General features: G+C 42.8%; 1 protein-coding gene across 1 annotated transcript in view; it reads left to right on the top strand.

Annotated features, from left to right (window-relative positions):
* The window catches only part of impdh1a (IMP (inosine 5'-monophosphate) dehydrogenase 1a), a 27,658-nt gene continuing 11,370 nt past the window's right edge, over positions 1–16,288 (top strand). Inside the window, exons 1-7 of the mRNA XM_063197300.1 lie at positions 1–128; positions 887–985; positions 9,576–9,624; positions 11,211–11,312; positions 12,098–12,172; positions 12,928–13,134; positions 13,566–13,653. Coding sequence (XP_063053370.1) covers positions 888–985; positions 9,576–9,624; positions 11,211–11,312; positions 12,098–12,172; positions 12,928–13,134; positions 13,566–13,653 — 619 coding nt within the window. The 5' untranslated portion in view covers positions 1–128; position 887. The remainder of the gene's footprint in view (positions 129–886; positions 986–9,575; positions 9,625–11,210; positions 11,313–12,097; positions 12,173–12,927; positions 13,135–13,565; positions 13,654–16,288) is intronic.

Genomic DNA, 16,288 nt, shown 5'->3' with positions numbered 1-16,288 from the left:
CCGGGTGAGGAGAGAGCGGGTGGCAGAACACATCAATCTCGATGCATCCATAGGATATCCCTTCCGGAGAATTACCAGGACAATACCCCAGCCCTAAACTAGGCTACTGTATTGCATTGGGCGAAGCAGTGAGTAGACTGGTTTACAATGTGTCAGACAGCTTTCATTCTGGCATTTATATTTTCATTTTCGTGGACAGGTTAGACACAGATGTAATCTATATTCATTGGGGAATTCCACTCTCTCTCTCTAAACGGAATATAACAATCCCTTTCAATTCCGTTCACCTTTCATTCGGGAGGCGTGGCGGTAGGCTACCTTCCCCAACAAAAGCAAACAAAAGGGGGTGCACTGTGTAGTATGACGTTTGATTAAATTTGGTAACACGCATATGATTATCATTATTTATCAGAGAAATATAAACGGAATGTGGTAAGATAACAAAAAGTACACTAGAGATGTCTTATAAAACAATGTGTTAACAATGTGTTCATAAGAGATAGGCCCTATTGCTCTCATTCTGCAAAAAAAGTCACATTGCGTTATGGTAGAATTCTTGTGCCACTGACTTTTTCTGAGCGTTATGGGACTATATCATTTATCTGACAGTAGGAAGAAAACTGTGGAATTCAAGAAGTGAGGGGTTGAATGACAGGCTTTCTGTACCACTGCCAATCAAGTTACTAGAAGGTCTTGTTCTGCTTCATAACTCAATGCCATTGTGTGTGTGTGTGTGTGTGTGTGTGTGTGTGTGTGTGTGTGTGTGTGTGTGTGTGCGCATGTGTGCGTGCGTGTGTGTGTGCGTGCGTGCGTGTGTGTGCGTGCATTTGTGTGTGTGTGTGTGTGTGTGTGTGTGCTTGCGTGCGTGTGTGGTTTTGTCAAACAGCATGGCAGACTACTTGATCAGTGGAGGTACAGGCTACGTGCCAGAAGATGGCTTGACCGCCCAGCAACTTTTTGCTATCGGAGATGGTCTCACTTACAAGTAAGTTCATACTTTTCATGGGAACTGAATCACATTAGTGCTACGGGACAAATGTTTTCTCTCTCTTTCTCTCTCACTCTCTCTCTCTCTCTCACTCTCTCTGTTGCTGCTCTCACACTCTCTCACACGCACAAGTGACTTCCGAAAACAACAAACACACTGCACACATCTTCGACAGATCGCTGAAACTTTCAACAAAGCTAATGAAGGCAGACGGACCTCTCCTGAAACATGCTGAACTTGTATAAGAACAAGCCTATGGCCTACAGCTAATATGTGCCGTGTCAGATGACAGTCATGTGGCTGGGACTTGCAAGCAAATTTTCACAGGTTTAGTTCCACACAAAAGGTGAGTGGTCAGAGTGAATCGACTCTGCTCTCGTCCATGGCCCTCCTTAGCCTCTAGGCCCCCAATTTAATTTTAATGTTATGCAGCTTCACATGAAATGTGACATGTTCTGTAATGGAGTCTTAGAAAATACATTAGCAATACAATTCAGTTGTATTCAGGGGACCTAGATAATGTAAGGTCTGTTTTAAAGGTGGCTGCTTTCAATATAGGCCTAAACTGCAGGGGGAAAACCTGGTTTGTGTTCATAGTATGGCTCTCGGAGGACTTTTACGGCCCTTGGATGAATTTGAAGTGGCCCCTCGAATGAAAAATGTTCCTCACCCCTGCTCTAGGCTGTGACTGACTGACAAATGCACTGGCCCCACACACTGCTCCTCGAGTGCCATTGTCATGGCAGCCCTCTCCTCTCATATACGATACAAGTCACTTCCAGTTCTAATTATTATAAGACAATTAAGATTAAAACTGGCATTATACTGTTGTAATAACAACAACAACCACATCAACATTAATAATAATGATACTATCTAAACATATGGAATGTGAAAGCCCACCTGGGAAACTCCCATTGTCATGTAAGCACAGTACTATTCTCAGGGTAGGCTACCTCAGCCATGTAGGAGAATGGGGGAGAGCACTGGTGGATAGGGAATCGTACTAGCAGCCTTTGGGTACCAAACATGACACCTTAACCACGTTAACCACCTTAACCATGACTGCCCCTTATGGCCCATATTTCATGGAAACCAAGGTTGCTTTACAAAAAGGGAATAAGGTTATTGAAAGGGGTAGTATATGTAGAGCATGTAATACAATGTAATGTATTGACTTGACTTGAGTTAAGTGCATTACATATATTACATACATAGGACTTATTTTTTATAGACGTCATTTGCTTGCCTTGACTTTGTGAATACAAACACAAGTTCTCCTGAAACACTCTTAGTCTCATAAGTGCAGTGTCTCTCCCCCAACTTACTTTGGAACACAGTACGTATGTTGCCCATTACAGTGCATGATACCGGCCACAGCGCTAAGGAAGGAGTCTTATTTTCTGTAATCGGAAAACATTATTGGACTATTATTGGACTATTATTATTATACACGACATGACACGTTGGTCCGCACAATTAGAAATCACACTGGTTTTAGAGCAGGATCACAGGTAGATGATAGTAAATACGGAATATAAGGGACAGATTAAAATGCTATAGAGGCTCTCTTCATGGTCAGTCATTTGTTGTCATGTTTCTCCGTCAAGGTGCATGTTATGTAAAAGTGAAGTAAAAAAAAAAGTTGTGGAATTTTGTGCAGTGTAGGCCTACACAGATAGGGACGAGGTGGTGCTAAAGCCCTCCTGGACAAAAAGTGCCCTTTTTGAGTTATGTTTTGTTTTGTTTTTTTCCCCACAACGAATTTCGGTCTTTGTTGACATGATCATCTGGAAATGCTTGACGGTTAAAAGCTGGCGATTACGTCCAGTATAATGCCTCGATATAATCCCTACTGTACGTATATAGCAGTGATTCTCAAAGTGTGGTCCGGGGACCACTAGTGGTCCGTGATAGAGCTCGGATGGTCCGCGAGGGGATTTCTACTTTTCCAAGATAAGCTAGCAGTAGGCTACATTTGTAACATTTTCATGTTTTCAACTCAATAAGAGATATAAAGATAATGTGAATAAAAAGTAAGTGATCTGCATCAAAATTAGCAGTGTCAAATTAGCACCCATAAACTGCCAATTCAGTTGACAGGTGGTCCCTGATCATTTTTGGGGGGGACAAAGTGGTCCTCGGTCTGAAAAAGTTTGAGAAACACTGGTATATAGCCTATAAGGCAGCTAGAAGTTCCACATGCCCCCAAGCACCTGCCCCCCAACATGTCTGTGCACACCAGTGTGTCACAGGATGTGGGGCAGGTCCAGGCTAGTTTGAAAACAGACCTAGGGGGCTAATGTGTAAAAAAATATCAGTCCCATGCCCTACAGGACCTACTGTAAGAGCTTGTATGGTAAATGATCTTACAGAACATCTTTTGATAGATGCAATAGGCCACTGCGTGCATTGTGGTGAAAGCTGCTGTTTCCTCCATATCTCCATATACCATATATCTTCCATACCATCCTTACTGATGAAAGTGTGGCTGCTGTTTTCACTTCTCTGGTAGAGCGGTTTCAGTTCCATAAATAACTACAGCAGTCCAGTATAAGAATGGCTGATCTTTGCAGTACATTTGAGATCAATAGAAAAGTGAAAGTGAAAGCCCACCTGGGAAACTCCCACTCCCATTGTCATTGGGACACATACTACATGCAACAAAATTGCATTAATTCCTCACCCGTGCAAGAGGGCAGCCCCCAATGGCACCCGTAAAGGAGCAATGCGGTGGGACGATACCACGCTCAGGGTGCCTCAGTCATGGAGGAGGATGGGGGAGAGCACTGGTTATACTCCCCCCACCAACCTGGCGGATCATGAGTGGAACTGGCAACCTTTGGGCTACAAGTCTGACACCCTAACCGCGTACCCATGACTGCCCAAACGTTTACCCATGACTGCCCCAAATGGACTTAGTCCTAATGCTTTTCTGGAGGTTACATAGTTTTCTACCAGCTAATATTGCAGATGTTTGGCCTTCAAACAGCTGTAAAAAATAGGTTCATTCCTGATATAATTTTGTCAATTGATCTTTTGATTTTTTTAGGAAGACAAGTGTATGTGCAACATCACTGCACCCCTACGAAAAACTATGTTTCTTGCTTTTGTTCACCAGAATTGAGTAGACTGCCAACTGCACTGATATTTAACTGTTTGTGTAAACCAATTGTGACGTGTGTTAATAAGCATGGGTGTGCACAGATATGGACGAGGTGGTGCTAAAGTTCCTCCTCCTTTGCCCTCCTGGACAAAAAAAGTGCCCTCTCTGAATATTCTATTTTGTTGTTTTTTTGCCTCATTGTATTGTGATCTTTGTTGATATGATAATCTAAATATTTAAAGATTAAGAGCGTGTGATAATAATGGCTCAATACAATCTGTATATATAGCCTAATAAGGCAGCCAGAGGTTCCAAATATCCCCCCAGCACCTGCCCTCCAATATGTCTGTGCACGCCACTGTTAATAAGTAATTATTGCGCTGGAAGAAGACCAAACCATAATATGGTACAGTGAAAAAAGTGCCGTTTAATGTGCGTGGCAAATCAGTAGTACCAGGGTTTCCTCCAGCACTTTAATGTTAAGACACTCACTTTTATAACAAACGCCTAACACCTCGACTAGATCCTCTGTAAAGACAAAGATTTTGTGTTGTGAATCAATTTCCTGAACTCGCTTCACAAAAGTTTATACTTTTATTTATCATATGTCGTATGAAATTGCACAACATGGCCTTTGAAATGAAAATGGTCACATGTCTCTTATACGGGTTAAACACCTTGACTAATACGAGCTAAACACCTTGACTGCAGGAAACACTGATATATACAATAATATAGAAATAGTTCATCATCACTTCCTGTCACATGCAACAAACAAAGTATACCATTCCCACAATATATGAAAAGAAAAAAGGTCTGACAATGATGTCCATATCAGCCATAAAATATAATGTCCATGTCAATATACATGAAAATGCAATATCAGGGATTACTGAAGTTGTTATGCTGCTTTTGACCGACACTGAGGATAAAGTATAGGCTACTGACTAAGACAGACGTGACTGAGAATCCTTAATGAAATATACATCAACAAACTGCGTTAAAAAAGGAAATGGATGTATGTGATTTTAGATTATGTCATGGAGTACTTTCTATGGAGTACCGGTTTATGTAACTAGTAATAAACTGAATGCTCCATTAGTGGTGAAGGAAGGGATTTTGCCTGGTTAATACACAGACACAGACAAGCACGCACGCACGCACGCACGCACGCACGCACACACGCACACATGCACGCACGCACTCACGCGCACACACAGAGCTCACAGGCACAAAGTGGACATCTGTTGATGAGATCGCTCTCTCCACAGAAACCTTCTGACATGGTATCCATAGCAACAGTATGCTTAACAGGCCCCTCCTCCTCCTCGTCCTCCTCCACCTGCTCCTCCTCCTCCTCCTCCTCCTTAGTGCTCGTGGTGGAGGCTGGCAGACAGACTGCCCTGCCCTGTCCCTCCCCCTTTATACACCCCCCTTTCCCTTACTAATTATAGCACATTCTCAGCAGAGGGTGTATGGGAGGAAATGATGGTTACTATGGTTACAGCAGAGCCTGTCAGTGTCAGCCATCTTTTTTTACCAGTTGTAATATGAATGACAATATATGCAGTTTATTAGATTTCTTCATGGCTAACATCATTGATGCATAACATGGCTAATATCATTGATGTTCTTTTTTGCCTTTATTAATAATAGGACAGTAAAATAATGGACGGGAAGAGTGCTAGGAAGTGGCTAGGAACCTGGGTCCCCATGGGCACTATGCCTGTTTTTGGTATTGTGCAGTTAGTGCAGTGTGCCACAGCAGGCACAGCCTTATTTTTAAGCTTGGGATTTAATTTGGGAAATCGCTGACATTCAGTACAGTATGTTTTAGATTAAATCTGTGTTGGCACATCTTATCCCAGCAAAAGCACTTACGTGTAAGTGTAGGTCTATCGGCAGGGCCTGGTTGGTTGGGCCCGGGTAGCATCCATTAGCAGTCTGTCCGTGTGAACTGGCTGCTATTAGCTAGCTGGCGTTAAGCAGTCGGTGGTCCCTGGCTCACAGTCTATTTCTGGCAGCAGAAGGCACAGTGTTTAATCTGGAATAATGGAGGGTTTATCTGCAAGAGATGTCATGGAGGAGAGGAGGCAGGGAGTTCACAGCTGGGACACAACAACAACACAAGCTTGGTTTTCTTTTTTGACATAGTATGCTGTATGTTTATTGATTTCACATAGGCCTATAACTAGAAATGCACTCACAGAGTGCAGACCTCTGCCAAGAAAGCTGTTTGACTATGTTACACCAAGTCCTTCTGCCTTATTTTTGTGGAGGCAGAAACTGGAATGTTAAAATTTGCGGTATCCTGCAATAGTGAAGAATCATTGAAAAGGTTCCTGGATCGATCACCACCAAAATTTAATTACTTGTTCCTTTTGTCATTTCCAACAACAAATTTCATTGAAATCCGTGCATAACTTTTTGAGTTATCCTGCTGAAAGACAGACAAACAAACAGACAGACAAACAGGCAAACAAACTAACATGACTGGAAACATAACCTCCCTGGTGGAGGTAACTGTAACATTTGCAATTGTTTCCCATTTTCAGACGATTGGTTTTCAAAGTGACTGGTGACTACTGCTTGCCATGGTGCTGTTTCTTCAAGTACCAGGCAGTTGACTCTTCATTCGGGGACTTTGAGTTGCTGGACTAGCTCAAGTGGATGCTTTTTCACTCCCCTCTGTGAGAGGTGGTGTGCGTGTGTGTTCCACTTAGAAATACAGTATGTAGGATTGTGGCCAGAGTAGGTATTGCAACTATGCCACTCATTGCAACAGTTCTGACTTTCCCCAAATTTGATCTTTTCAGCGATATTTACTAAGTAATAGTCAATTTATTTCTTTTATTTATACAGCAATTTAAAGTACAACAGAGGTATCTGTCCAAAGCGCTGGACAAGTAAGAGGACTTGAAAGAATCTTTCAACCTTAGAACACACAGACAGACAGACACAGGACAAATACAAAGACCACTTGACAAAAAAAGAGAAAATAGTCACAATCTAAGATCTAAAAACTGAGCATCATGTAGAAAAAAGGGGGATAGGTTAGCTAGGGCAGAGCATAAAAGGACAGTTTCATAAAGACACATTTTAAAAAGCTAAGGGGCTGATCAACATTTAGAAAGAAGAAATAAAAAAATAAAAATAGAAATAAATAAATAACTATAAATAAATAACTAACTAGGTACATATTTAGAAATCATACAGTGTTAAAAGCTAATGCATAAAAGTGAGTTTTAAAGTGAGTTTTAAAGGCAGCTAAGGAGGGGGACAGGTGGATATGGAGTGGCAGGTCATTCCAGAGTTTGGGGCCCATTACTGCAAAAGCTCTGTCTCCTCTGGTTTTCAGCCTAGAGCGTGGCACAATGAGGAGCGATTGTTCTAATGACCTTAGGGACCTGGGGGCGGTGTTTACTTTTAGTAGGTCAGATAAATAACAGGGTGCCAGGCAATTAAGAGCTTAAAAAACAAATAAAAGAATCTTAAAATCTACTCTGTAGCGTATGGGAAGCCAGGGAAGAGTGGCAAGTACAGGCGTAATATGCTCCCGCCTTCGAGATTTGGTAAGGAGGCGGGCAGCAGCATTTTGCACCAGTTGCAGGCGAGAGAGGGAGGAAGACCTAAGGACAGCATACAAGGCATTGCAGTAGTCGAGGCGTGACAAAATAAAAGTAATAAAAGTAATAAACTTATATTTACTAGTTTGACCAAAAGTACAGTACATTTTGCCATGTTATTGTGACGCCACGGATGTCATTTTGTCTATTCTTCGCAGGCGACAGTTAGCAGACAGTGAGATATTTTTTGAGGAAGTGGTTTTAAGGGGGGCTGTCTGCTTCTTGGTGTTGTCTGTATAAATAAGTACAAGGCCTATAGGGCTGGGATGTCAAAATAACATGTGAATATGAATTACATTGAATCTGCCTTTTAAAGTTGGTGAAGTTCAAAGGGTGTGTGAAACTCACTGTGTTTATATGGAGGCCAGCAGTCTCAGTCTAAGAACATTAAGCGTCCTGCAGCAGACATAAGTAGATTACATAATCCCTCATTACACCATAAGGTACTACAGGGCACTTACAGGAGACGTGGAGCATGGGCGCTCACACAAACACACAAGGAACACTGCAATATGCAATATACGACGTGCGAACACTCACTCAGAGTTAAACCAAACAGACACACGCATGTGCACACACACGTACATGCCTGCGCACGCACGCACACACGCACGCACGCACGCACGCACGCACACACACAAACACACACACACACACACACACACACACACACACACACACACACACACAAACTAAAGTTTTTATTTAGGTAGGTGGTTAGCCTGTTATAGGCTAGGATCATGACAAATGTTGCACATTTTACACTAGGGCACACACCAGGGGTGGAAATAAGCACCCTCCACCTGCCAATGACAGGTGAATTTGGCCTTTGGCAGGTGAAATATGCCAACCCAATTTTTTCTACAGGCGCCCGGGTTAATGCTGAATTATATGCAGCATCCAACATCAAGGAAATTGGTAATGGAAAGAGTTACTGTATTGGCATCACAATAACTGAATTTATGACCTCTGAAACAAAAGTATTGATCAGAAAATGACTTGACATGACAATGTTTGGAACGGTTGAATATGAACTGGTAAAAACAGTGACTGGTAAAAATTGTGAGTGTCTGGTAGATTTTAGAATCTACCTGCCACACTGACTGGTGGGGAAAATGTTTAGGTTCCTCCCCTGGCACACACACACAAATTGTTAACACACATGCATAGATGAACTGCTCGCAATTCTCTCAGTACCCCATTCTATTCTCTGTGTAGTTCTGCATAGATAGACAACTGCATAGATGTGTGAAACTTTGGTTATCTCAATATTTGAATGGCCAGATTCAATTTGATTGCACTATCTCAATCACACACACACACACACACACATACATACACAGCTTCATGAGTAGACCATGGTAGCATTGACGTTGATTGCAGCTGGACTAAGAGACAAGCATATTCTCAGCCCCTGCAGTCTTTTGATTACGCACGCAGGCACGCGCACGCAGGCACGCAGGCACGCAGGCACGCAGGCACGCACGCACGCACGCACGCACGCACACACACACACACACACACACACACACACACACACAGTATTTATGAGAGCCAAGCACCAAGACTGGAGTTGGTATATGTCTGCCTTCTGTGTACTCTTGCGTGCGTACGTGTGTGTGTGTGTGTGTGTGTGTGTGTGTGTGTGTGTGTGTGTGTGTGTGTGTGTGTGTGTGTGTGTGTGTGTGTGTGTGTGTGTGTGTGTGTGTGTGTGTGTGCGTGTGTGAGTGCAGCCCTGCTGAATCTCCCGTAAAGGTGCACTGAGTCCACCATGGTCTACCAATAAATATGGCTGTGTGTGTGTGTGTTTCTTCCAAATTGTTTCTCTAAGACTTTTTTATTCATTTTCTTGCAGTGATTTTCTCATCCTTCCTGGCTTCATTGACTTCACCTCAGATGAAGTGGTACGTATAAATTGTTTGTTGCCCATACACACACAGACACAGACACGCACACACACACACACACACACACACACACACACACACACACACACACACACACACACACACACACACACACACACACACACACACAGTATCTTTGTTTAGCTGATTATTATTTCACCTATAATTTATTTATCGCCTTACTCTGTTGCAATGGTTCTCGAAGCACACCCACACACCCACACACACATCCGCCACCACAAGGGACTCATGTTCATTTTGCATCTGCCTCCAGTGTAGTGCCATCAGCAAGCCCTAATCAGGGCCGTAACCAGACATTTTCAAACACTGCGGTCAAATACTGCGTGCTGTACTGCATACTGTACATTTAGAATGCTTCAAACTCTTCAGTCAAACTCTTAAATTGTTTTCATTTGTCACTGTCTTTAGGATAAATGGGAGTGGCATATACAGACTGAATTTATCATTATTGACCACCATAGATCAATTTTCATCATAGATGAATAAATAAACATTTCTGAAAAAAAAATACTGAGGACATGACCTCTGCGTCCTCAATGGTAGTTATGGCCATGGCCCTTATGTAAAGCTGGAGCTGTTGTTTTTGTTGTTAGTGAAAAGGAAAATGGCTGGCAGGCAGAATACAGGGCGATGTTATTGCCCCCCCACCTGGTCTCTGGTGACTTGGGGCATGTTGACACTCGCACATTCAGCCTGCTTACTGTATATGTGTCCTTGGGGATGAGGCTTGCTTGCTGTGCACAGGCTGACAAAACTGTGAACTCATTAACCGCTGCTGTTACTAAGGTGGTACTACAACCTGTGAAAGCAAACAACTCTACAGTACATGTAGGATACTAGCTAGGAGTTCTCAAAGCAGGACAACCAGCAAAGATAGTTGACTTCACAACTTCATGCCACCCGTGTGATCCCTACGGGCGGTGGTAGCTCAGGTGGTAGAGGAGCTGTTCGGTAACCCAAACCGGTAACTCCATCGTTGTGTCCTTGAGCAAGATACTTAACCCCAAGTTGCTCCTGGTGGCAGGGTGGTACCCTGCGTGGCAGCCACGGCCACCGGTGTGTGAATGTGAGTGTGAATGGGTGAATGTGAGGCATACAATGTAAAGCGCTTTGAGTGCTCGAAGGAGTGGAAATTCACATATAAATGCTCTCCATTTACCGTTTACCATTTATCCCTAGGCCTAGACATCCCTTGTCCCTACTGGACCTCGGAAATCCTTGTTGTCCATCGTACAGTTCTACTTTGACGTGCCAAAATAATATCTGTGTTGGTCCTGTGACCCAAATTTATTTTTGGATTGCTCATGCTCAAATTTAAAGTCACATTCCAACCATTATGTTGCAGTATGGATGTAGGTTTTGGGTTGCAACGTTTAGCTTGGCTATTGGGGCACTCCTGGTAGGCTGTAGGCTCAGTTTCAGGGGCGCGTTTCCTAAAAGCATAATTTCTAACCACTTAGCAACTTAGTTGGTTGCCAATGGCCAATTGTACTGCAACCAAGTAAATTGCTAATGTGACACTGTCGACAAATGTATCCCTTATTTGTCATGCCGTCTCGTAGGACTTGACGTCGGCCCTGACCAGAAAAATCACGCTCAAGACTCCCCTCATCTCCTCCCCCATGGATACGGTCACAGAGTCCTCAATGGCCATCGCCATGGCAGTGAGTACAGCATCTTTTTTTTCGAAAGCAACACTAGAGCACTTTTACTCTTTGATTCCCCCATAATAAGTAAGGGATAACGGCCTTCGAGGTTGACCGGTTATACGAGGTAAATTACTTGGTGGAGGCAACTCTGTGTCCGTGCTGCGCACCTTCGCTAGAGTTCTGAGCCGCCGCCACGCCATTAACCTTGTGTAACCAGTGATCTCGTCACCCATTATCCCTTACTTATTATGCGTCATCTTCGGAACTATGGTAGAGATGTGCTTCATGGGTTCTTGCTTGGCTTTTCCATGTCCACAAGGCTGCAACAACACCAACAGTAGAAATACGCCATGTGCTGTAGAATCCGCATTTGGTGCGATCGTGGCCTTATACAAAGAAAAGCAGGCCACCAGTTTTCACATCAGTCTTCTCTGCAGACAGCTGAGCAAATAGAGAATTCCAGAAATTCTGGACCTCTCTCATGACAGAAATAAGGTCAAACCAGTTAGCTAAACAAACAAATGAGTTTGAGTATGTATCTTTGTCTAAGGGTGGCTAGCTTGCTTTGTGGACCACTTCTAGTTTAATCATACAATCTGCTGTAAAAAGTTAGACAGACTAAACAGGGCTGTCTTCAGAAAACAGTGATCAGTAGTCACTGTGTTGTGGTATTTTTTTTGCTAGTTTGCGTAGGCCTGCTGTATTTTCTGAAGGGCTGAAACTCATCTTGCGGCCATTTTAGACATCAGTTGTGTTTGTGATTGGATGGGTAAATTATTGATTGTTCTCTTGACCTATAGCTCATGGGGGGAATTGGCATCATCCATCATAACTGCACGCCCGAGTTCCAGGCAAATGAGGTTCGGAGAGTGAAGGTATGAATGATTTCTGTGCTTCGTTTGCCCACATTATTGTCACATTTGTCCTGTTTGTGTGTGTGTGTGTGTGTGTGTGTGTGTGTGTGTGTGTGTGTGTGTGTGTGTGTGTGTGTGTGTGTGTGTGTGTGTGTGTGTGTGCATGTCTGTGTGTTACCCTGTTTTAAAAATGCATGACCCATTCCGAAATAGCATACAGAGGAAATAACAGACAGGAAGATAGGCAGACACGCACACATAAGCAGTTTTCTCTGCCCATCTTGAAGAATCATATTCATATAATATCATAGTCATAGTCAATCATAGTGTGTGGAGTTGTGTGGTCTTACCTACAAAATGTATCAATGAATGACCACTATGTATAGTATCAGGAAGAAAATTAAAATAGCAGCATACATAAATGCACAATCCACAAGACATCACATTATACACATTATTGCACAACATATTAAAAATATACAGTACATAGTACATGCTTACATACATTTAGCCATTGACAGATCCTCCATGTCAATATGGTGACAAATTAATAATTATACGTATAAATATAATTTTGCTGATGTTCGACTTAGTAAATAAGAATGGCTCATCATCACATGTGTCATAGCTGAGCAGTACAGAGCGTAGAGCAGCCAAAGAGTCCAGAAAGTGAAGTCCGCCATGCATGGTCCAGAGAAAAAGACAGTGACAATAAGATAAAAAAAAAGAATCCAAATGAGCAATACAAGCACACTGCGTTTGTATGTCCCCTGTAGAAATTTGAGCAGGGCTTCATCACAGACCCGGTGGTGATGAGCCCCAGGCACACAGTGGGCGACGTGTTTGAGGCCAAGGTGCGCCACGGCTTCTCTGGCATCCCCATCACCGAGACGGGCAAGATGGGCAGCAAGCTCATGGGCATCGTCACCTCGCGAGACATCGACTTCCTCTCTGAGAAAGACCATGACAGACCTCTGGAGGAGGTACAGTACATGGCATTGTGTACAGTGTCATGTATATTCTGTGTGTGTGTGTGTGTGTGTGTGTGTGTGTGTGTGTGTATGTGTGTGTGTGTGTGTGTGTGTGTGTGTGTGTGTGTGTGTGTGTGTGTGTGTGTGTTTGTGTGTGTGTGTGTGTGTGTGTGTGTGTGTGTGTGTGTGTGTGTGTGTGTGTGTGCCTGCGTGCGTGTGTGCGTGCGTGTGTATGACCCTGCTTGTGTGTGTGTGCATGTGTGCTTGAATTGTTTGTATTCTGCATTCTGCAACATTATTGCACAATTTGTCTTTCATTCAACATTTTGGTCATCATCATTTGGTGCTCTCTCTCTCTCTCTCTCTCTCTCTCTCTCTCTCTCTCTCTCTCTCTCTCACTGCTTGTCTTTGGGAGAGAAGTTTTGACAGTGTGTATCTTTCAGGTCATGACAAAGAGAGATGACTTGGTAGTTGCGCCTGCAGGCGTGACCCTGAAAGAGGCCAATGACATTCTGCAGCGCAGCAAGAAAGGTGAGAGCTGTGGCTTTTAAAAAATAAGACTTATTCTGGGTTTCAGACATGATACAGGCGATGTTGATAAAGATTGCCTAAAGCTAGGCTCAAACTACATGACTATCGGCCCGATTCGCGGCTGAAAACCCCCCTTACGACAATCGGTGGAACGTTACCCCCCAGAACTATCACAAGCAATTGTCGGGCAAGATTTCCTCGTCGTGTGCGACGTTCTAGGATAGAATTTTGGCAGCTCAAAGACTCGCAGATCGCAAATCGTAGAAATCACACACTGTTTGATATTTGTGACTGGAAATAGAAAGTCAGGCTTTGTCTCTGTGTTTGCGATCAGCGATAAGATTGACAGCTGTGATTCTCCTCTAGTGTGCGGTGCACCCCGACGTCAAATTCGTACATAAAATCGTGAGTCGAGTAGTTTGAGCCCGGCTTAAGATTCTGTGATCATGTTTTCGTCAGTAGATATCACAGCATTCAGCTGCTATGGTATGTGGATGCATGTGTAAGTGTAGGATGTCTCAAAACATTTGAGCGTGAACGGGAGTGCTTTTCAACCCTTACATCGGAAAGTCAGGTTTAGACATCAAATACTGCTAGTACATTTTATCTGTCCCTTCCTCTCCTGTGTCTGTCAGGCATGCACTATATGCATTGACAGTAAATAGAATGGACGCCAAATCAACGCTATTTGCCATTCAACGCTTTGAAGCCAGATTTGGGAACATTCCAACTTACATTCCACCTTAGCAACGCCAAACGCAGGTGCTGATTGGACAACAACAAGACTTCTAACGGTCAATCAAACCATGTTCTGATGCTCATTGGTCAATTTAACTTTTAATATCTCTCTAAAATAAAACATCACCACAAAAAATCACCACCCTGGTAAGTTGGAGAGCAAGGGGACCTACTAGTTGAGCGAAAAATGATCCCCCTGGAGTGGCATTTAAGGGAGATACAGGGTTTTATGTCTCTCATAGGAATGAATGGGATTTGGCCATTTTTTGGTCTTTTTGGGTCCAACCTTGGCTCCAACTTGGCTTCAACAATGAAATAGAATTTTGGCCTCCATTCTATTTACTCTCAATGACTATATGTGATATTTGTGCCATACTTGAGGTGTCCATGTGCAAGCAAATTGCCCACATCAGACGATCAGAAAACTTGACATGTTGTTATTGACACATTATGTTATACACAGCCTGGCCAAAAAAGAAAGCCACACACACTAATGTGTTGTTGGACAATCGCTTTGATCAAGGCGCACATTTGGTGTTGCGTTGTGTGGTGTTCAACACATACTGTATTAGTGTGTATATGTGCCTTTTTTTGGTGGTACATTTTTTTGGCCACAGCGTGTATATCCCACTTTCTGAGACATGGCAGGTTCCCAATGAGTTTATTTCACTCAATGAAGCTGTGCCTGCTGGTTGATAAGCCGGGGCTGTCAGGGCGGGGGTAGGGAGGTCTAGCTGTGCTACATCACTCCTGCTTTAAGCTGGTGAATGTGATGCTCCAGGATTTGATATCTTTTGAAAACATTTCCCTTGGTTTTGATGGTAGTCAACCACTACTGATTTTACATACAGTATAGGCCTCCCAAAGCATTGTCTGTTGTTATTTCTGAATTTACTGATCTGCTCTCTCTTCTGTCAGCCCAAAATACTCTTCCATCTTAGTTTTAGAGGATTTAATATGCACATGGATTCTAGCCACTGTAATCTTTCAAGCCAGTTCTTGCGTGTTTTACAGTTTTTCTCGATTGCTTACACACAATTTTCGGAATCAGTTCTCGAATTCTCAAAACTCTACACACAAATCTCCAAACCTCACACGCAACGGGCAGAACTCTTCACTTCCCCTGAAAAATGCACGTCTTGTCTCAAAACAGTGTACTCTCTTCTAAAAACCTCATTTTGTTCTCAAATGACACACACAAGCAGTCATTTCAATACACTCGTATGTGAACCATTGAACACTAATATGCACAAGGTAAAACTCTATACTCAACTTAACACACAGCAGAAACTTATTTTCTTCACTGTTCTACTTGCTAAAGAGGGTATTTTTCTGTAGTAAAATACTGAAATATTGTTTTAGACTCGGAGTACACAGATGTGTGGCAAAAATATATTTCACATATTTTTTCTGACATTTTTAAAAAATATACTAATTTATTGTAAAATATTGGGTAACCACATGAAAGTCATCTCTTGTATAACAGATTTTGGAGTTCAAAAACTGAACAAATGTGTTTTCTCACTGCATCCACTCATGTTTTCATCAATATCACATGCAATGTGTGTCCTTATGGGGTGATGATTTCAGATTGTAAACCGGTATGAAGAGAGTTTCCCCATGTGATGAGGAAGTGAGCATAGTATGGCAGTTGATTTTAGTGTTTTGAATGACAGTGTGTTCAATGCGACCACCAGGATTTTTCTTCATGAAAACTGTGTGTAATCCAGAGAATTGTGTATAGTGGTTTGAAAAGAGTGTGTTTTAAAACTGAAATGTGAGTGTAAAGAAGGAATTGTGTTTAGTGTTCAGTGACATTGGTTAGGGGAGTTGGGAAATGGGTGAGATGTTCCGAGAATTGTGTGTGAAGTACCAGAACTTGTGTGGAGGCAATCGA

Source organism: Engraulis encrasicolus, chromosome 4 (assembly GCF_034702125.1).
Source record: "Engraulis encrasicolus isolate BLACKSEA-1 chromosome 4, IST_EnEncr_1.0, whole genome shotgun sequence".
NCBI classification, from domain to species: Eukaryota; Metazoa; Chordata; class Actinopteri; order Clupeiformes; family Engraulidae; genus Engraulis; species Engraulis encrasicolus.
Note: the sequence above shows the minus strand (reverse complement) of the source record. Positions and strands in the feature narration are given on the sequence as shown.